Here is a 21157-nt window from a genome sequence, read left to right as displayed (position 1 = left end):
CAGGCGTGCCTTCTCAATCTGTAAGAGCACCCAATCATCTTCCTTTAGCTGCATGTCGTGTCGATGTTTATCGGCTGCCTTCTTATGCTGTGCTTGAGACTTCTCAAGAGCCTCGCGAACCTTGGCAAAAGCAGTGTCCAGATCTCTTGTATACTGATCCGCTTCAAAAATGCTATCTTTGGTGCTTAGAAATGGAGAACCCTTCTTAGTGTTCCCCATCGATAAATGAATTGTATTGTTGTAGGCAAACTCCACCAAGGGCAAGTACTTTTCCCATTGAGTCTTTTGATCTGAAATATAAGACTTCAATAAATCCAAAACCACTGAATTGGCTATCTCAAATCGCCCATCTGTCTATGGGTGGAATGAGGACGAGAACTGCAACCGCGTGCCAATGTTCTCCTAGATTGCCCTCCAAAGCAAAGTAGTGAATCAAGGGTCTCTGTCGACTCAGGCATGCCATGTAATCGAAAAATCAGTGAAACAAATAGTCTCACCAAATGATCAGGCTTATCTCATTAAATGAGGCTTACTTGTCTTCTTTACCGGAATGAAGTGGGCCTCCTTACTGAATCTGTCGATGACTATCCAAATGCCATCATGCCTACTCTGAGTCTTGGAAAGATACAAAATAAAATCCATGGCAATGCTTTTCGAGGGACGGGAGGATATAGATAAAGGTTGTAGAAGTCCTGCTGCCTTATGCATGTCAAACTTGACCTTTTGGCATACTAAGCAATTGCGAACAAACTCGTCCACATCCTTTTGAGCCTCGGCCAATAGAAGTAACCCTCAACACCCTTCAAGGTGGACAATGGCACTCTGTTAGAACCTTTTTCCTCAAAGGTTGTGTAACACACAACATCGTTTTTTGCATCAAATAGCCTTCCCGTATGGAATAGCCTGCAATTGTCTCCCCACTCTGTATCCGGTGAAAGATGTTTGCAAAATCAGGATTTGTGGCATACTGATCTATCATATCCTCGAAGCTTCGATGATGTATCGCGGAAATAGCTAGAACCACGGGCTTGCGAGACAACGCATCTGCCACTAAATTTTTCTGTTCCTAAACATGGATGATATGGAAATGGAACTTTGATAGAATGTTAGCCCATCTCATCTGCTTTTCCGAAAGCTGCTTCTATGACAAGAAATAGCGTAAACTCTGATGGTCTATGAAGTTGGTAATACTGGGTCCGAGGAGGAAATGTCGCTATTGTGTAAGAGCATGGATAACTGCCAACAACTCTTTCTCATAAATCTGTGCAACCAGTTCAGGACGTGAAAACATCCTGCTCTCGTAAGCAATGACATGGCCTTCTTGCATCAAGACTGCTCCCAAACTGTGACCACAAGCATCACAATAAACTTCAAATGGCTTTTGCAAGTCTGGCAAGGCCAAAGCTGGTCTAGTTGTCAACTTTTCCTTGAGAGTCTGAAAGGCTGCAATCTTTGTCGGTCCCCAAGTAAAAGGAACCTCTTCCTAAGTCAGCGCTTTCAAGGGAGAAGCTATCTCTGCAAATCTTCGAATGAACCGTTGATAGTATGAGCACAAGCCCGGAAAGCTTCGAACTTCTTGAACATTCTTTAAATCGGGCCAATCATGAATAGTCTCAACCTTGGTGGGTTCATCTTTATGTAACAAACTTGGACACTCCAAGTCAAGATTCTACCTCGACAAAGCAAAGATTCACTTCAAAACAATTCACAGTTCACAATTGATTTTACACGGCCCGGTGGAGTTCCGTGCCAACAGGTATTGGCCCCAAAGACTGGCGCCCCTTTCGGTATTTATTTTTGTATTAACGTGTAACTCAAAGTACAAGGGAGTGGGAGGGTTCTCACTCTTAGACTCTGCGTCCAAATGCTCTGCAGAGTGGGAGCCCAACCCACTTATTTAAAGGTTTACAAGGGATGCCAAAAGCAGAGCCCCAAAAGCTGCCATCTTTTAAAAATAGGCTTAAAATAAAGCAAAGCCCAAAAATTCTAAAAATTTGCGTAGAATTCTCCTTGCACAAAAAGCAAAGCTGCCGTACAGCTGTCGCAAATCACAAAGATCCGTACACTCAGCCACGTCAGCCTGTTAGCGGGAAATGCGCCGCAAATCCTGGACTCTGCCACGTCAGCCTGTACCGCGGGTTTGTTCATCCGGGGTGTGTGGGTGTGTCCTCTGCTGCCCCCTTGTCCAGGGCCTCGACACATCATCAATTTGTGACATACCCCCTCTTGAAAGCAATGTAATCGCCCTCGATTACGCTTGCAAAACAGATAGAAGCCATAAATTGTCTTAGCAGACACTGAGTGTTAGTACTGACGCACTAGGAATACACTTCTAGCACATGTACCAATTGACAGTCACATCACAAGTCAGTACTAACACTGAGTGTTAGTACTAACACTGAGTGTTAGTACTGACGCACTAGGAATACACTTCTAGCACATGTACCAATTGACAGTCACATCACAAGACATCACATGCCAAATCACATTCAAAATTCATTCGAATCTCAGACCATGATTATTCGGGAACGTATTTAGCAATCGCATCTAGATCCAGTCGGGACCTCATAGATACCCGATTAACTAATCCTTATTGCAATCATGTCTATCGAGATCTTATCGGACCGAAATGTTGCAGTCAATTTCGTCTATCAGTTCCTGCACTTAAACAAGTCAAGTACAATTCAGTATCATATTATCATTATAGCAGAATAGTGTCAGATCATAGTATCCCTGAAACTCAAAAGAGACATCAGTGACTTTAGTATAAAAAATCGGGGCAATCTGTTGATTATGCATACCCGCTGCACCAAATTCCGCCCAAGCTGAGTTCGGGGTTCTATTGGAATAGACTATGCTAAATCAAATGCTTCAAGGTAAAGGTTCACAATCTGAGGAGTATCTGCCAGGTCCTCCTCCTCCATCCACTTCGCATCCAATGCGGGATAGTTCTTGAATTTAACCAAGAACCGTCTTATCACTTTACCTTTTATCTTTCTATCTTTGGGTGCCAATATCTGTTCTAGAACGAGTATCTCCTCGTTTTCCTCCACTGTGGGTTTCTCATCTGGCTCCCCATCATCGGGCACATCGCCTTTAAAAGGCTTCAAGAGACTCACATGAAAAGCATTGTGAATTCATTAAGTATCGGGCAGCTTCAGTCTAAAGGAGACATCATTTATCTTTTCGGAAATCTGGAAAGGTCCATAGTATCTCATGCTAAGCTTTGGAAAAAGCCGCTCCTTTCCCTTTTTCTTTCTCAGGCATGCCTTCTCAAAACATAAGAGCACCCAATCGTTCTCCTTTAATTTCAAATCGCGACGATGTCGATCTGCTGTCTTTTTTTGTCTTCTGAGATTTCTCCAAACCTCTCGGACCTTGGCAAAAGCAGTGTCCAAGTCCCGTGTGTACTGGTCGGCTTCAAAAATCTTGTCTTTCGTGCTTAAGAAGGGTGGAACCTTCGTAGCACCTTCAATAATCTCAAATGGCGCCTTCCCTGTCGAAGAGTGAATCATGTTACTGTAGGCAAATTTCACCAAGGGCAAATACTTTTCCCATTGAGTCTTCTGATCCGAGATGTAAGACTTCAATAAATCCAGTACGATTGAATTTGCAACCTCCGAATGCCCTTCTGTCTACGGGTGGAAAGATGACGAGAACTGCAACCGCGTGCCAATGTTCTCCCATATAGCCTTCCAAAACAAATTCGTGAATCCGAGATCTCTGTCGGAGACAATTGTCTCATGCACGCCATGTAATCTGAATATCTGGGCAATAAACAGTCTTGCTAAGTGATCCGGCTTGACTGTTTTCTTCACTGGAATGAAATGAGCTTGCTTGCTAAATCTGTCAATAACAGTCCAGATACCATTGTGCCCACTCTGTGTCTTCGGGAGATCAAAATGAAATCCATTGCAATACTTTCCCAGGGGCGGGTGGGTATGGGTAAAGGCTGTAACAATCCGTGTGCTTTATGCCTGTCAAACTTGACCTTCTAGCATACCAAGCAACTGGTCGACCATATCCTCGAAGTTTCTATGATATATCACGGAAATAGCCAGAACCAACGGCTTCCGGGACAAAGCATGTGCTACCAAGTTCTTATGTCCTTGCACATGGACAATCTGGAAGTGAAACTGTGACAAGATGTTCGCCCACCGCATGTGCTTTTCTGATAGTTGCTTTTGTGACAAGTAGCGTAAACTTTGGTGATCTGTGAAGACCGTAAAATCGGCTCCGAGTAGGTAATGTGGCCACTGAGTAAGAGCATGGATAACCGCCAAAAGCTCTTTCTCATATATCTGTGATGTCAATTCCGGCCTTGAGAACAATCTGCTCTCGTAGGCAATGACATGGTCTTCTTGCATTAAGACCGCACCCAGACTACGACCACAAGCATCACAATATACTTCAAATGACTTCTACAAGTCCGGCAAAGTTAAAACTGGTCTTGTAGTCGGTTTCTCTTTCAATGTCTGAAAGGCAGTCACCTTTGTGGGTCCCCACAAGACAGGGACTTTCTGTGTCAAGATATTCAAAGGGGAAGCAACCTCTGCAAACTTTCTAATGAACCGTCGGTAGTAAGAACATATGCCCAGGAGATTATAGAGCTCTCAACAAAATCATCATGAAGAACAGATTTCCGATTCCTAGGGTCGATGATATTCTAGACCGACTATAGGGATCCTCTTGTTTCAGCAGGATCGATTTGAAGAGCAGATATCATCAGATCCGAATCCTGCCGGGAGATGTTTATAAGACAGCTTTTCGGATGACCTTCGGTTTATTCGAGTTTTTGGTAATGCCTTTTGAGCTTACCAATGCTCCTGTGACATTTAACCAAATGATGGACAGAACATCTGCTACAGGTTTTTCAGGCATTACGAGATCACAAGTTGGTGATTAATGCAAAGAAGAGTGAATTTTTCCTATCGGAGATACACTTTTTGGGACACCTTGTCTCAGCAGGAAGGAGTGCAGATGGACCCGGCTAAGATAGAGACTCCGTGATTGGCCCAATTTTTGAAGAATGTCCATGAAGTTAGAAGCCAACGCACATTTTTGAAGATCCATCTTTCTTTAGTACCAACAACACCGGCGAACAAAATGGTGAAGTACTAGGTTGGATGAGACCTTTTTCAAGAAGTTTTTTACTTGGTTCGTTATTTCTTCATTTTGGGCTCGGCTAACTTGGTAAGGTGGCCGGTTCGGTGGTGTACTACCGGTAACCAAATCAATCGTGTGATCTTCAGGACGTGAAGGAGGTAACTCGCCTGGTAGGCCTTTAGAGTATGGAAGAACCTGTTATTTGTGAGCATATAACACGATTAGAGATGATGATGATGTCGTTGGAGCTGTGATAGCTCCTGGATGAACTTGAATTGAAAAAGAGCGAGAAGATACTTGTTTAGGAACAGATATCGACTTTCCAAGACAGGAAAGAGAAAGGTAAAGTGAGCGGTGGATCTTATATAAGAACCATCCGGCATTGAATGCGAAATGAATGGAGGAGGACCTAGCAGATACTCAGATTTGGAACTTTACCTCGACGTTTGTGGTCTAGCAGTGGCTATTCCAAGAGTTCCCATAGATCAGCGGGTTGAAATGTCACAGATTACCTGGATGGAATAAAGTCTCTAATTTCCCTTTGGGTTTCAGAGATACTGATGGGCTGACAATATTCTGTTGAATGACTTTATGAGAGAAGTACTTCGACTTGGGATCCCCGAAAACGATTTCTCACAAAGGACAGTGCTTGAAACGAATGATTACTCGCACACAACAGTGCTTGAGTCGAAAATCCATATAGACATGATTGCAATATGGAATTAGTTAATCCCGACATCAGTGAGGTCCGGTGCGGATCTAGATGCGGTTACTAAATACGTTGCTAGTAGTCATGGTCTGAGATTTGGAATGAATTTTTCTGTGATTGATTTGTCATGTGATGTCGTGCAGTGATGTGACTGTCGTCTTTGTACAAGTGCAAGATGTGTTGTGTCTAGTGCGTCGGTACGTAGAGTCAGTGTCTGCTAAAATGGTTTATGGCCTCTGTCTGTTTTGTAGGCGTAATCGAGGGCGATTACAATTCTTTCAGGAGGGGGATGTGTCACAAAGTGATGACGTGGCATGACCACCCAAGCAGAAGGCTGACGTGGAAGGTGGTATGGACGTTGACGTGGACCACTAGTAAGGATGTCTGCTTTTTTCGTTGACATGCTGACGTGGCAGACTGTATGGGCAATCCCGCTTTTTGCACTGACAGCTGTACAGAATTTCCGTAAATTGTGTTGGCTACTTTTTGCAGCTTTTGAACCTAGTTGCTTTTGGTAACTCCTTGCTTTTGAGTTTACTGCTGTTGGGGCTCTACTTTTGGCATCCCTTGTAAGAATAAAAGAGCCCTAAGGGCCTCACTTCTTAGAGCTTCAGACACAAAGTCTGAGAGCGGAGATCTCCTCTGGCAGTTGTACTTCGCTCAAGATTTAATAAAATAAAGAAATACTAATAGGGGCGTCAGTTTTTGGGGCCATTACCTCTGGGCACGGAACTACGCCGGACTACGCCGGACTGTGTCGTCTCAAATTGAACTGTGATTTAAGTTGTGAAGTATTTTTAGTGAATCTCTCTCTCTCGTGTCGCGACAGATTCTAGACTTAGGGTGCCCAAGTCTGTGATAGAGATGATTTAAGCCTTTATTACCATTAAGAAGCAAGGTACGATAGGATGGTCTCCTAGCTCAAAGCTGTTTAGTTTGTTACCTGATGGACCATGTTGGTGCTACATTTATCTGTCCCAGCTTTTCAATGGTGGCTTTTCTGTTTTGGGTGTTTGCCTCTCTCTGATCAGTACTTTGCTAGTGTTTTTTAAAAATTCCTTTAGGAAGGATGATTGGTCTTTCCACAGTGGATGCAAGGATTTTTGCTGAAACAGTCCTTGGTTTGATGAATGCTGCGTCCACATATCTCACAAGGTCTAGTGTTGGTAGTAGACCTGGTTGAATTTGTAGTCGAAGTGCAACCACGAGCTACATATGCAATAGGTACGGCGGAACTAATACGTGGTACTCGTTTCTCTTCTTCTTGCAATGAATTAACAATAACTGTCACAAAGTGATGATGTGGCAACCAACAGCAGAAACCCTAATTTCTGCTTGAAACCCTAAAAATCCTGCAAACCCTAATTTCTGCCAGAAACGCTAATTTTACAGAAACCCTAATTTCTGGAAATCTTAACCTTAATTGCTGGCTGAAACCCTAAGTGGCTGAAAACCCCTAAGAGTTGGCGCCAGTGCCACGTTGTAGCAATGTACGGAAGACCCGGTAATTGCGGAAACTGAAAAAAAAAGCTAGCGACGTAAATTGCTGATTTTTGGCTACGCAAGTGAATTTGAGAGAGAAAATTTGCTTTATTTTGGCTCTCAGAGTGAGAGAGAGAGAAACTGCTTTTGACTTTAAGCTTTTGGGGCTCTGCTTTTGGGCATCCCTTGTAATCTTTATATTCACGGTTTAGGGCTCACTTCTCAGAGCATCTGGACGCAGAGTCTGAGAGTGAAACCCTAACCGCTCTCTTGTACTTTGATGATTGATTAATACATAAAGAAATACCGAAAGGGGCGCTAGTCTTTGGGGCCAAAATCTCTAGGCACGGAACTCCGCCGGGCCTGTGCAAATCTATTGTGATTTGTGAATTGTTTTGAAGTGGTTATTTGGTGCTGTCACGATTGATTCTTGACTTGGAGTGTCCAAGTCTGTTACAGTGGTATCAGAGCACGGCCGATTTCTCTGCCACCGGAAATCCGATCCCCAATTTTTTTTCTGCGGCACCTATGGCTTCACGCAAGGATCAGTCGACTCCCTCTGCATCTGGAGATGCGGGCAAGGATCACAACAAAGATTCCGGCAGAGAGTATGGCTCACCTCGGTCTACTCAGGCGGAGCAAAGAGAGATGAAGCGTTGTCAATTGATCGGCGATGCAACAAAGATGATGCTCAGTTTTGCGAAGGATCCGATATTGGCAAAATATATGAGCGAGACTTCTTTTCAAGAAGTGCATGCGCTATGGCAGAAAACCACTACACCACCCTCGAAACCCGCTCTCGAGAAACCTTCTGATCACAAACAGTATTCAGAGAAGGAATTACAAGAGGTGGTTGATGCACGGATTGCTCAGCTTTTTGACGTGCAAAAGAAAGCCAAAAAGCACGGCAAAAAGCAGAAGAAAAGTATTGACTTCCCGGGATATTTGGGTCGTTAGTCGACTTTTGACCAGGCAAAGAAACAGAAGAAGCGTGTTCGATTTGAAGGAGTACCCAGTTCTTCTTCTTCTTCTGACAATTCTTCTAGCTCTTCAGATTCGAGCGAAGCAAGAAACAAAGCTTCGGAAAGGGCAAGAAAAAGGCAAAGAAGGCTAAATCTCGCCCAGAGACTGACAGTTTTGATGACGGAAACTTTTATGCGAACAAGAAGAATTTTTACAAAGCCAACCAATATGACTTTCTCGAAGATAAAAGCAAGAAAGTCCAAGAGTTTAAGGAAGGTGGCCACTCGATCAAGTTTGATACTTTTTCAGGATACTCAGATGCTTCGAAGGCTTTGTCTTATATACAGCAGTTTGACATCGCTTTCGCGGCAGGACGCTATTCAGAGCACTCCAAGATTCGGAGAGCTGCCTCTTACTTTAAGGGGAATGCTCGTACTTGGTGGTCCACGCTTCCTTTAAACAAGACTGTGCCAGTTAAATGGCTGAAATTTAAGAAGCTTTTTATTTCTTCTTGGTTGACGTAAGAATATGAACGAGATATACGAACTGCTTGGAACCATCTTCGGATGACCAAGAAAGATACAATCAATGCTTACTGTGAAAGATTCTAGAGCTCTTTTCTACCCGCCTCTTCATTCAAGAAGATCTCGTTCACAAAACAGATTAAGCGGTTCACCTTGGGTCTACCTACAGAGATCCGAGATCACTGCTTGGAGCAGAATTCAGCTTCTATTCAGGAGTTGATGAGTCATGCGAAGTGAGGCTTTGCCATTCACTCTGGCAGTCTGACCTACCCCATGGATGAGGCCATGACACAACGAGCTGAACAAACTTGTGGGAATGAAAGTAGAAAGAAAAAGAGCAACCCAGAGAAAAAGGATGCACGACCTAACCTTACTCCTCAGGAGCGAGCTCGATCCATCAAGGAAGGGAAGTGCTTTGGATGCGGGGAACATAGACACATCTCCGCGAAGTGCCCAAAAAAGGCACAGAAAGAACAGAATGACAAGGACGACAGGCGTGGGAGTTCGAGAGCAGCCGAGGAACGTGGACGAAAAGGCAAGATGAAAATAGGACCACTTGCGGAGGCAGTTTTTGGGACACATTGTCTCAGCAGCAGGAGTGCAAATGGACCCGGCCAAGATAGAGACTATGCGTGATTGGCCTAATTTGAAGAATGTCCATGAAGTGAGGAGCTTCTTGGGATTGTGTTCGTACTACAGGCGGTTCATACGAAAGTTTGCAGAGGTTGCTTCCCCTTTGCATGTCTTGACACAGAAAGGAGTCCCTTTCTCGTGGGGATCCACAGAGGTGACTACCTTTCAAACATTGAAAGAGAAATTGACTACGGGACCAGTTTTGACTTTGCCGGACTTGCAGAAGTCATTTGAAGTATATTGTGATGCTTGTGGTCGTAGTCTGGGTGCGGTCTTTATGCAAGAAGGCCATGTCATTGCTTACGAGAGTCGATTGTTCTCTAGGCCGGAGATGAAAGCACAGATATATGAGAAAGAGCTTTTGGCGGTTATCCACGCTCTTACTCAGTGGCGGCATTACCTACTCGGAGCGGATTTTACTGTCTTTACAGACCATCAGAGTTTGCACTACTACTTGTCACAGAAGCAGCTTTCGGAAAAGCAGATGAGGTGGGCGAACATCTTGTCACAGTTTCACTTCGAGATTGTCCGATATGGTCGATTAGTATGCCACAGATACAAATTTTGCAGATATTTTCACAGGGATACGGGATGGGGAGACAGTAGCTGGATACTTCCTTCGGGAAGGCTACTTGATGAGAAAGACTATGTTGTGCGTTACATAGCCGTTGAGGGAAAAGGTTATGACTGAATGCCACTGTCCACCTTTTACGGGTCACCGCGGCATTGCTACCACCATGAAGGGGGTAGAGAGATACTTCTTTTGGCCGAGACTCAAAAAGGATGTGGAAGAGTTTGTGCGCAGTTGCTTAGTATGCCAGAAGGTCAAGTTTGACAGGCATAAGGCACAGAGATTGTTATAGCCTTTATCCATACCCACCCGCCCCTGGGAAAGTATTGCAATGGATTTCATTTTTGATCTCCGGAGAACACAGAGTGGTCACGATGGTATCTGGACTGTTATTGACAAATTTAGCAAACAGGCTCATTTCATTTTAGTGAAGAAAACAGTCAAGCCGGATCACTTAGCGAGACTGTTTGTGGCCCAAAATCTTCAGATTACATGGCATGCCTGAGACGATTGTCTCCGACAGAGATCCCAGATTTACGAGTTTGTATTGGAAGGCAATTTGGGAGAACATTGGCACGCGGTTGCAGTTCTTGTCATCGTTCCACCCGCAAACCGATGGGGAATCTGAGATTGCAAATTCAGTGGTTCTAGATTTATTGAAGTCTTATATCTCTGATCAGAAGATTCAATGGGAAAAGTACTTACCCTTGGTGGAATTTGCCTACAATAACACGATACACTCTTCGACGGGGAAGGCGCCATTTGAGATTGTTGAAGGTGCTGCAAAGGTTCCACCCTTCCTAAGCACGAAAGATAAGATCTTTGAAGCGGATGAATATACGCGAGATTTGGATACGGCTTTTGCCTAGGTTCACGAGACTTTGCAGAAGTCTCAAGAAGGACAGAAAAAGGCAGCGGATCGCCATCGTCGCGACTTGAAATTGAAGGAGGATGATTGCGTGCTCTTACGGTTTGTGAAAGCATGCCTAAGAAAGAAAAAGGGAAAGGAGAGGCTTTTTCCAAAGCTTAGTGTGTGATACTATGGACCTTTCCAGATCACTGAAAAGATAAATGATGTCCTATTCCGATTGAAACTGCCAAATACTTGGAGGATTCACAATGCATTCCATTTGAGTCTCTTGAAACCTTTTAAGAGTGATGTGCCTGATGATGGGGAGCCTGATGAGCAACCCGAAGTGGAAGAAAACGAGGAGATCCTTGTTCCTAAACAAATTTTGGCACATAAAGATATGAAGACTAAAGGTAAAGTCCGAAGGCGGTTCTTGGTTAAGTTCAAGAACTATCCTGCATTGGATGCGAAGTGGATGGAGGAGGAGGACCTAGCAGATACTCCTCAGATTGTGAAACTTTACCTCGATGCTTTTGGTTTAGCATAGTCTATTTCAAACGGAACCCAAAATTCAGCTTGGCTGGAGATCTGGTGCAGTGAGATGCACAAGAGGGGAGTCACTCCACTCCTTTGTCAACAGATGCCTTGATTTAGATACTAGAGTCACTGATGTCTCTTTGAGCTTTAGGGATACTGAAAGCTGACAGTATTCTGCTGTATGACTTTAATGAAATGGAATTCCTGATTATGATACTGATTTGTTGTTGAGTTCTTTTAAGTGCACGAATTGATAGACGAAATGACTGCAGCATTTTGGTGTGATTGATCTCGAATAGACATGGTTGCAATAGGGGTTAGTCAATCGAACATCGACGAGGTTCCGATTGGACCTAGATGTGATTGCTAGCTACATTGCCAATAAATCATGGTCTAAGTTCCGAATGAATGTTGAATGTCCTGTGATGTCGTGTGATGTGACTGTCGATTTGGTACATGTGCTAGATGTGTGTCCCTAGTATGTAGGTACTAACAGTGGGTGTTTGCTAAGACGGTTTATGGCTCTGTCGGTTTTGCAGGCGTAATTGCGGTCGATTACAATGCTTTCAAGAGGGGTCACAAAGTGATGACGTGGCTACCGACAGCAGAAACCCTAATTTCTGCCAGAACCCAAAAAAATCTTGCAAACCCTAATTTCTATCAAAAAGCCTAATTTTTGGAAAACCTAACCCTAACTGTTGGCAAAAACCCTAAAAGCTGGCGCGAGTGCCACGTGGCAGCAGTGTACGGAAGACCCAGAAATTGCGAAAACTGAAAAAAAAAAGCTAGCGACGCAAATTGTTGATTTTTGGCTACGCAAGTGAATTTTAGAGAGAAAATTTGCTTTATTTTGGCTCTCAGTGAGAGAGAGATAGAGAAACTGCTTTTGATTTTAAGTTTTTGGGGCTCTGCTTTTGGGCATCCCTTGTAATCTTTATATTCACGGTTTAGTTCTCACTTCTCAGAGCATCTGGACGCAGAGTTTGAGAGTGAAACCCTAACTGCTCTCTTGTACTTTGATGATTGATTAATACATAAAGAAATACCGAAAGGGGCACCAGTCTGTGGGGCCAAAATCTCTAGGCACGGAACTCCGCTGGGCCAGTGCAAATCTATTGTGATCTGTGAATTGTTTTGAAGTGGTTATTTGGTGCTGTCTCGATTGATTCTTGACTTGGAGTGTCCAAGTCTGTTACAATATCATCCAAAGAGGGGAGCGGATCCTTCTTCTCTAAAATAGTTACAATTTGACGAAATTCTGCAGGTAGCCTTATATAAAACGGCTATAAGATCTTCATATGGGCTAGGGACTTCAACATAAATCAACTGAGTGCGGATGCTTTTCAACCTGTTAGTTAAAGTTGCAATATTCTCGTCATCACACATAGAAAGAGAATACAACTCCATTTTAAGGCTCATTTTGGAGTATTTGGCTTTAGGACCAAACACTTTCTCTAGTTCCATCCAAGCAGCGTTTGCAGATTGCATGTCATCCAGATAATGAATAAAATCATCTTCAAGAGATCTCCGAAAGCTGGTGAGAGCGCAACATCGTATCAAAAGGTGTTTTTGGTATTATTGTATTTCTTCCAATACGAATACGCTCGTTTTTTGAGCTACATAAGCAACACAAAGACAAAGACAAAGCCAGTGCAATAACCAACAACGACCACACTCGTTACCAAGTTTCTTGAAGGCTTTAATATGGCGTCAAAAGTCGACAAATTTAATGGATCCGGCTTCCGCACCTGGCAAATCAACAGCGCAAGGACGAGCAAGCATTAGGTATTATTCTATTATCTCTTGATGATGATCAAGAGGAAATCTCCATAAAGGACTTGTCTGAGCAAGACAATGAGGACAAAGCTGCATTTTATAATGCTTCTAGTAAGTTTGGTAGGTGTGTCCTCCGGCCTTGTTTACACTTCATCTCAGTTGTCCACTGACTCTTGCGGAAAACTTCATATTATTTCTTTAAGATGTGAACCTCCATTGCAAGTAGGTTACGTCTTGACCAGTCGTATGCAATATTCACTCTGCTAGGGTACATTTTAAATTCTTTAGAGATTTTTTCCCCTACATAGTTTTCCAGTAATTTTGGTAGTTGTGTCTGCTGGCCTTGTTTGAAAACTTATCTCACTTGTAGCGTACATTTTAATTTCTTTAGAAATATTTTCCCTGACATAATTTTCCAGTAATTTTGTTAGGTGTGTCCTCCTACCTGGTTGAAAAACTTATCTCAGTTCTCTAGATATATCATTTCTTTTAGATGCGGGCTTCCATCGCAAGTAGGTCACGTCCGGACCAGTTGTATAGACTATCTTTGGCTTTTTGGATTTTTCCCAATTTGTTGTGGGTCCTTGCCAACTTGTCCTGGCTTTGACTTAGTCTTGAACTGTCATCTACGCTTCGGCATCTTGTTTACATAGTTGGTTCTGAGTGTCATTAATGCATCTCTCTTTTAATTGTATAAAAAAGCAAAGTCGTATTTTTTGCAGTATAGAATGTGCCTGTCATGCTGAAGTATTGAGTTTTGGCTTACATAACAGTCTTTCGCTTTTGGAGTAGTTTTTAGTTTCAAAGCAGTACAGTAATTCTTTTCAAATGGCAGAAAAGTCTTACATCTTTGGAATTGAGGGATGTGGTCTCCACAGCAGCTTTGCCTAGTAGGGATCAACATGTTTCAGAAGCGTTTACAAATGGCCATCAAAAGGCCATGGAGCCCTCACCTCTGGAAGTTGCTGAACAACAAAATGAGGACAAGAAGCCTGTTACGGAAAGAAACCAGCAGAGGAGGCCCCGCGATCCAGCTCGTGATGTTTCTATTCAAGTGCTTGAAAAGTTTTCATTGGTCACGAAGTTTGCTCGGGACACAACTGCTCAGCTTTTTGGGGAAAATCGGCTTCTTGGAAGCAATGATGATCTGAAAGATCTGGATCGCTCATACAGAACCAGGAGACAAGAGGATAGAAGATTAAATGTCAAGGGAGGAACCGTTTCTCAACCTGTGGAGCATCAGAAAGAAATTGCTATGTCTATGCCAGCTGGCAACTCAGATGTATGTGCAGTCTCTTGGTGAAGCCTTGTACCTTTGTAAGGTTGAATGGTTCTGTCTGTGTTTGGTTGCTTTTTGTTTTCATCTGGAAAACAATCTCCGTGCAGTTACTCAGTTTTTCTTTTGTTATGTTAACGAACAGCTAGATACATCTTGTACAGGTGCTCGATTAACACCTTTGGGCAGCGAGGAGGTCTCCCTACTGGCCCTTTTTATTTATGTAAATCTTTAGTTGTCTTGCATTTGATGTTAACTTTTGAGGTGGCTTGCAGTTTGTTAATTATTTTGACCAAGAGGGTCGTATACCCCTCTCGCACGCATTGAGGAAACGAATATTCTATGGTGGAATTGTTCCTGGTTTACGATGCAAGGTTTTTCTTCTTGTCCTATGCCATGAGAGTGGTGGCAAGAGGTTTAACATAGACGTGATGGCTAGTTTTAATATTAGAAGCATTCTAGTGAGTTTCAATCTTTATTGAAAGGATGTCCATTTTGGTCATACAGGCTTGGAAATTTTTGCTTGGACATTTTTCTTTCGATTCAACTTATAGACAGCGGGAAGAACTTGTTGTCAAAAAACGTGAAGAGTACATGATTTTAAAAGCTCAGTGGCAGGTTGCTTCTTTTTTTGACCTGATGAAAAATGCCATGTCGACTTGAAATTAACTGTGTCCGTGTGTGGAACAGACCATCACAGAGCAGCAAGCAAAGCGGTTTGCAAAGTTTCGCGAGCGCAAAAGTCGAATTGAGAAGGATGTGGTGAGTGTCCTGTCCTGCTCTATATGTAGCTTTTTTTTTGGGAGAAATGAGATTTAGTTGAGTGATCTTTATTGAAAGTTTTCTGATACAACAGGTTCGCACAGACCGTGGTGTTGAGTTCTATGCGGAAGATGATAATCCAAATGTGATGGTCCTGAGAGACATTCTTATTACATACTCATTTTATAATTTTGATCTGGGATATTGCCAGGTAGATGTTTTCTCAGAAGCTTACGCTGCTTAGGTAATCTGTTGGCAGTAGCTTCATTATGTCACTGTTTTATATCAGGGTATGAGTGATTTTCTATCCCCTATTCTTTACGTTGTTGGGGATGAGTCAGAATCCTTCTGGTGCTTTGCATCCTTGATGGAGCGTATGGCTCCAAACTTTCATCGTGATCAAAACGGGATGCATTCACAGCTTCTTGCGCTCTCTAAGGTAAGCCGTATGCTTGTTGCTATGTATACAAGATGGTCTGCACAATCTTTATGTATGAGACCTGTTAGCAAGGTTCCACTTTGTTGATGGCATAATTTAGGTGTTTTTGCAAAGGTATTTTTTGGGGGTGAAAATGATATGTTCTATTTTACTTCTTGAGAGTCTGCAGTGTCACTTTGAAGACAGCCAGCATCTAACAAGACTCCATGTCTAATGTGATACCATGGGAGCGAGTGAGGGCACTTAACATTTTGGGAAAGAGAGGCATTTCTACAAGTCCACATGCTAAAAAAGAAACAACATCCCCCCCCCCCCCCCCTTCCCTTCCCCAAAAAGAAAAAAGAAAACCAAACAGGGCCCATATGCGCAAGCATCTCGCAACCCCAAGGGTATTTGACCAAATTTTGCCAAAGGTGACTTCTTTGTGCCAAGGCAGTATAAGCATAAAGCCCAGCAAATTCCAGAATATTCCCTTGCACGAGACATTGAACGACCATCCAACGCTCCACCGGGTCATTATGGGCCAAAACCAGCTGCAATTCATGTCGCACCATCATTAAAACACCTGAAAAGGAACCAGTACCAGCATAAGCGATCCAGAATCCCGCATAATACGAAGATTGACCAACAAAGTCATGCTGATTATGCTCCCGTAACACCACTGTATCTGCTTTATTCGTATGTCCATAATGCCAGATTAGCTTCCACTTGTCGTGATTGCACAATCCGCGAACATTATACGTTAAACATCTAAGAGGAGAATGCATCTGTACAGTATCTATAAGAGAAGCACGAGGCACAATCATCAAGTAGAATTGCCCATAGATACATTCGCCTCCATACTAACAATCAATAAAGCGGACTCTATATGCTTTTCTTGCGGAGGACTTTGATGCATCGGCAACGACACAGATGTCAACCCAACGAGAGCATCTTTATATGAGTGAACCTGTCACAAGACGGGAACCACGTGCCAATAGAAAAGAACAGACCGAACAGACTTTTAGCACTTCAATAACAACTGAACTGAAAGAGAGAGAGCACATGCGACACGGAGTGGCGGAATTTCACCCCAGAGAGTATTGGCCCCAAACCTTGACGCCCCTTTCGGTATTTCTTTATATTGCATCAACACAGGACAAGCCGGTACTCCACGCTTTGCACCTTCGTCCAGGAAGCATACCAAAGAATGAGCCCATGGCCTCATATTTAAAGGCCCTAGGCCCCAAAAGCAGTTACATGAAAAGCCTTCAAAGTCAAAAGCATCTGGTCCAAAAGCAATGCCCAACACATCCATATCCCACAACACACAAAATCTTTTGGAATTAGTATCCAAGTTTGGGGGGCATATCACTTTGCCCAACTGAGCAGCCAAGAGAGGCAAGAAATGCTTCCAAGTTCGTGGAAATTCAACTATTTCCACCCAAATTGGGCACCTATGTCGTATTAAACTTTGATAATCTTTAGTAAGCACTCATGGCAATACATGTGTCATTTGCATGTTGAAAAACAAAGGCGACAATTCCAACAGTTGCGAACGAGCGTCCATGTCTCCAGCAACACCTCATAAAAACCACGGGCACCAAAATACACCCCTCGGATTGCTTGTATTTTCAACAAAAAATCAAACCATTGACCTACATCTTGTGCCGAGGGCATCTTGCCAGGGAAAAACAAAATAACCGCATTCAACGCATATTGTGCAACCGGATCTATAAGCTGTTGAACCGGAACAACCACTTCAATAGCGGGTTGCTGATCTTCCCAGGCATTCCGAGATCCGCAAAATCCTCTGACAAACACTCTTTTATGATGTTTGCAGCATCCATCGAAGACGGATCGACTAGTTTCCTTTGCTTATATACAACTTCTTTTGCCATAACCAACCAATACTGCACTTTCTATAGACGAAGGTGTACCTCAATTGAAGACTACTGAATGAAGCACACACTAAGAGAAGCACTCACTTTTTGTTTTATTAAAGTAGTTTTGCTTGATTGACATTGAGTCTAGCTCTTCCCAATTAAGGGTTCACAGTTATTTTGTCTAGAGAAAGGGGATCAGTGTCAAATTTTTATAGTACATTGTAGAATGCGTACATGCACACACAACGGAGGAATAGTCGAGAAACATGCCCCGGGGACTTGGGGAAAGCCGGTGAAGAGAGGTCAACACATGATATTCTTTTTTCTTAGCGATTGTAGGATGGACCCACCTTGAACTGGTTTCTCTGCAACAAAGACCTACAAGACTTTAAAGTGATTAGTTGATCAGGCATCTCTTGTCCAATTTGCAACTTGTGTTGAGTTCCTGGTAAAGTGATATAAAGGGATTCCTGTTGAGACCACTCCACACATTACATTAGTTTTAGTTAATCAAACTAGATTGTTGGCAATAGCCAGATTTAATCTTCAGTTCGCTTGTTGTGTACTTCTCAAGATGTTTCTCAAAATTCTGTTTGTATACAAGCAGGTTGCATTTGTCAATTAATTCTGCTCATTGTGTGCTTTTGTCTACTTGCAGCTCGTGCAGCTCCTTGACTTCCCGTTACACACGTATTTGAAAGAGGCAGACTGTTTGAATTACTTCTTTTGTTTTCGATGGCTTCTTATTCAATTCAAAAGGTGAGCTAGCTCCATCTTGTTAGGTAAAAGGAAATGGTATTGCATCCATTAAAGGCTGTATTTCTTTCCTTGAATTGTGAACATGCCGATTTCTCATTTTCTGCGCGCCAGAAACGCTTTTTGTTAACACTCCTAGAAGAAAGGAGCCAATTCATTATTTAACCCAGCGTCGTCAACTGCGACTATGTTCCAAAAACAATGTCAAAAGGTCAAAATCATAGGCATAAGCAGGTATAAGAGAGAGATTCAGCTTCATTGGTTGGTAAGATACGTAAAATAGTTCTGAGCATCTTCCAAGCAACTAATTTGAAGTTTCTCTCCTCCTATTGCTGTGAGGTATGCCTGTAATTTCCCCAATGGATGGAGATGCAAATACGTACGATTGCATTCATGGACTATGTATAAGTAAACAAATATGCATGTAGATGTTTGTGTGGGTGCAGTTGCCTGTGTGCATGGGTTTGGTGGATATAAGGGAGTAGCTCCGTTCGAAGGGCCGATAAGCAGGGATCCACTCCCTTATATATATTCACACACACACACACACACACACACACACACACACACACACACACACACACACGTATCTATATAGATATGTGTATAGATCGCGTGGGTGCACACAAAAATAAGGGAGTGGATCCCCGCTCATTGGCCCCCCTCCTTATAGTGGGGAAGGGATGGTGTTTCTAGTATCTCACTATTAACCAGTGCAACTTCACATGGGATTTGAACCTTTTTTTATGTTTGATGATCTCGCAATCAGGGAGTTTCCTTATGAGGACGTGATGCGGTTATGGGAGGTGTTATGGACCAATCACCTAACTGAACATTTGCACTTGTACATATGTGTAGCCTTGCTGAAGGCTCACAAGAAAAAGATTATTGAAGAAGAAATGGATTTTGACACACTACTGAAATTTATCAATGAGCTAAGTGGGCACATCGATCTTGAAGTAGCATTGCGAGATGCGGAGGCTTTGTTTCTGATAGCTGGGGATGTCGGTGCCGCATGCATACCCCCAGGCACTCCTCCATCTCTTCAAGTTGCTTGCAACGAGGATCTGATCAGCTCTTTTTGAAGCACATTTGTAATATACTATGTGTTGTTTATTAATTGAATCCATTGATGTGTTCGCATTGTACTAGAGCTGCCAATAAATTCAAGCAAAGCAAAGCAGAGAGATGTGAAATGTTGCTTCTTGGAGAGTATTTTTTTGGTAATGAAACTTGTTTTCCTTTTCTTTTTCTGTTTGCCTTGGTAGCTAGCTACATAATATTCAATAGCCCCTGAGTAAATACCTTCCCTTCCCAACATAGAGCTCTGCCGAGTGCATGAGAGAGAGAGAGAGAGAGAGAGAGAGAGAGAGAGAGAGAGAGAGAAGAATATACGTTATTTTCTCTAAAACGTGGGGACACTATATCACCTACTAGCAAGATCCCCCCCTTTGTGCCGCCACAAACTAGTGTTTTACTTCAACCCGCTCCGTGAACCAAGGATCATTGGAGATCACGAGGGTGTATTTTGCTTGGGCGGTGATGAGGAGCCAATGAAATGTTACACACACAATTTGTGGGCAAGAAAGTGATGGCTATCAAGAGAGAAGAGGGAGGGGTTTCCAACAAAGGAGGTGGTAGATGATGAGGGGTAACCTAACAAGACATAGAAGTGTCCTTTCAGGGTTTTGGAAAAAAATCAAATACTCCTATCATGTGTATATATTTCTAGATGCCCTTACTTAAGCTCAAAGTTAACACCACACTTAATGGGAAAAATAAGAAACATTAACTCCTCTCGATTGTATGGTCATGAGGAGCTTTCAAAGCCAAGAGTGCTCAATTTGACCAAAAACAACATATTTGCTATGTGAGTACTAGTTTACACTATTTCAAAGAATGTCTAGGCATTGAACCTATTTTTGCCGTAAACATCAATGAATTATTGACCAGATTCTATGGTTTTTGTAAGTCCAAAAATTTCTTTTGAACATAGGATCAAGTTAAAAAATGGTGTACATTTTCCATTTTGCTCTTTATCATCGGTGTTTCTATGTGTACACCCATCTTTATCTACACAATTTGGTTCTTTACTTTCATGTTCAAGTATAGAAATCATCAAAAGTATCAAAACATAGACAATTTTGAACACACCTATGAAGTTCAAAAGTTGCATAGGTGAAAAAATGGCTTCTACGATGTAGCCTTTTATATGGTATATAAACCTATCAATTTGGTACCAAGTTGGAATTGTGCACTTATATTTGGACTTAGGCTTGAAATGTATCATGTTTTTTTGAGTGAAATTCAACAATTTGAAGACGACATAGTATTAACTCAAAATGAGTCCGATTCTAGTAAGATAAACACTTTTGTTTGTGTGTTCTTTGCTATTTAAGGTATTAGGTGTTCCAAAACTCGAGAAAGAAGAGTTACATAATGAGAATTCCTTAAACACTCTCAGAATTTCCTTTTCATTACAAAGGACTTCCAAAATATTTATCAAAAGGTGAAATTTACTAGCAAATCAGGAAAGAAATTTTTTTGTAAATGGACCATGGCTTACAGTACATAGGTATTCCATTTTATAAAAGCACAAGAACAACTTTAGAACTACCTATACTAGCTATGTAGCACTTTAAAGTCGATCTAATGCAATTGCATGAAAATTAGTAAAAAACAACACATTTTTTGGCTTGAGTTAGGTTTAAAAATGTCATTCAAATCCAACTCGAGAGCAGAAACTAGTAGCCCAAAAAAATCCAATTTTTTTTTAAGTCATAAGCTCGCTTTGTAGATTTAGAGCACTTTGGGAACTCCTTGGAATCTCAAGCAATAATTCTAGGAAGTTGTTAAGAGGATATAAAAGTGTCCTGTCACCAATCTAGTGCTAATGATTCTTCATTGA

General features: G+C 42.3%; 1 protein-coding gene across 1 annotated transcript in view; it reads left to right on the top strand.

Annotated features, from left to right (window-relative positions):
- LOC147440535 (uncharacterized) overlaps positions 1-19499 on the top strand; it is a 96147-nt gene extending 76648 nt beyond the window's left edge. The window contains exons 7-15 of the mRNA XM_086530253.1: positions 13987-14433; positions 14573-14623; positions 14703-14801; positions 14935-15045; positions 15118-15189; positions 15284-15400; positions 15479-15628; positions 18152-18252; positions 19019-19499. Of these exons, the coding sequence (XP_086386379.1) occupies positions 13987-14433; positions 14573-14623; positions 14703-14801; positions 14935-15045; positions 15118-15189; positions 15284-15400; positions 15479-15628; positions 18152-18252; positions 19019-19334 (1464 nt within the window). The 3' untranslated portion in view covers positions 19335-19499. The remainder of the gene's footprint in view (positions 1-13986; positions 14434-14572; positions 14624-14702; positions 14802-14934; positions 15046-15117; positions 15190-15283; positions 15401-15478; positions 15629-18151; positions 18253-19018) is intronic.
- The last annotated feature ends 1658 nt before the right edge of the window (positions 19500-21157 follow it).

Source organism: Adiantum capillus-veneris, chromosome 15 (assembly GCF_014529385.1).
Source record: "Adiantum capillus-veneris isolate H3 chromosome 15, ASM1452938v2, whole genome shotgun sequence".
NCBI lineage: Eukaryota > Viridiplantae > Streptophyta > Polypodiopsida > Polypodiales > Pteridaceae > Adiantum > Adiantum capillus-veneris.
The sequence above is the reverse complement of the archived record's forward strand: the minus strand, read 5'-3'. Positions and strand labels throughout refer to the sequence as shown.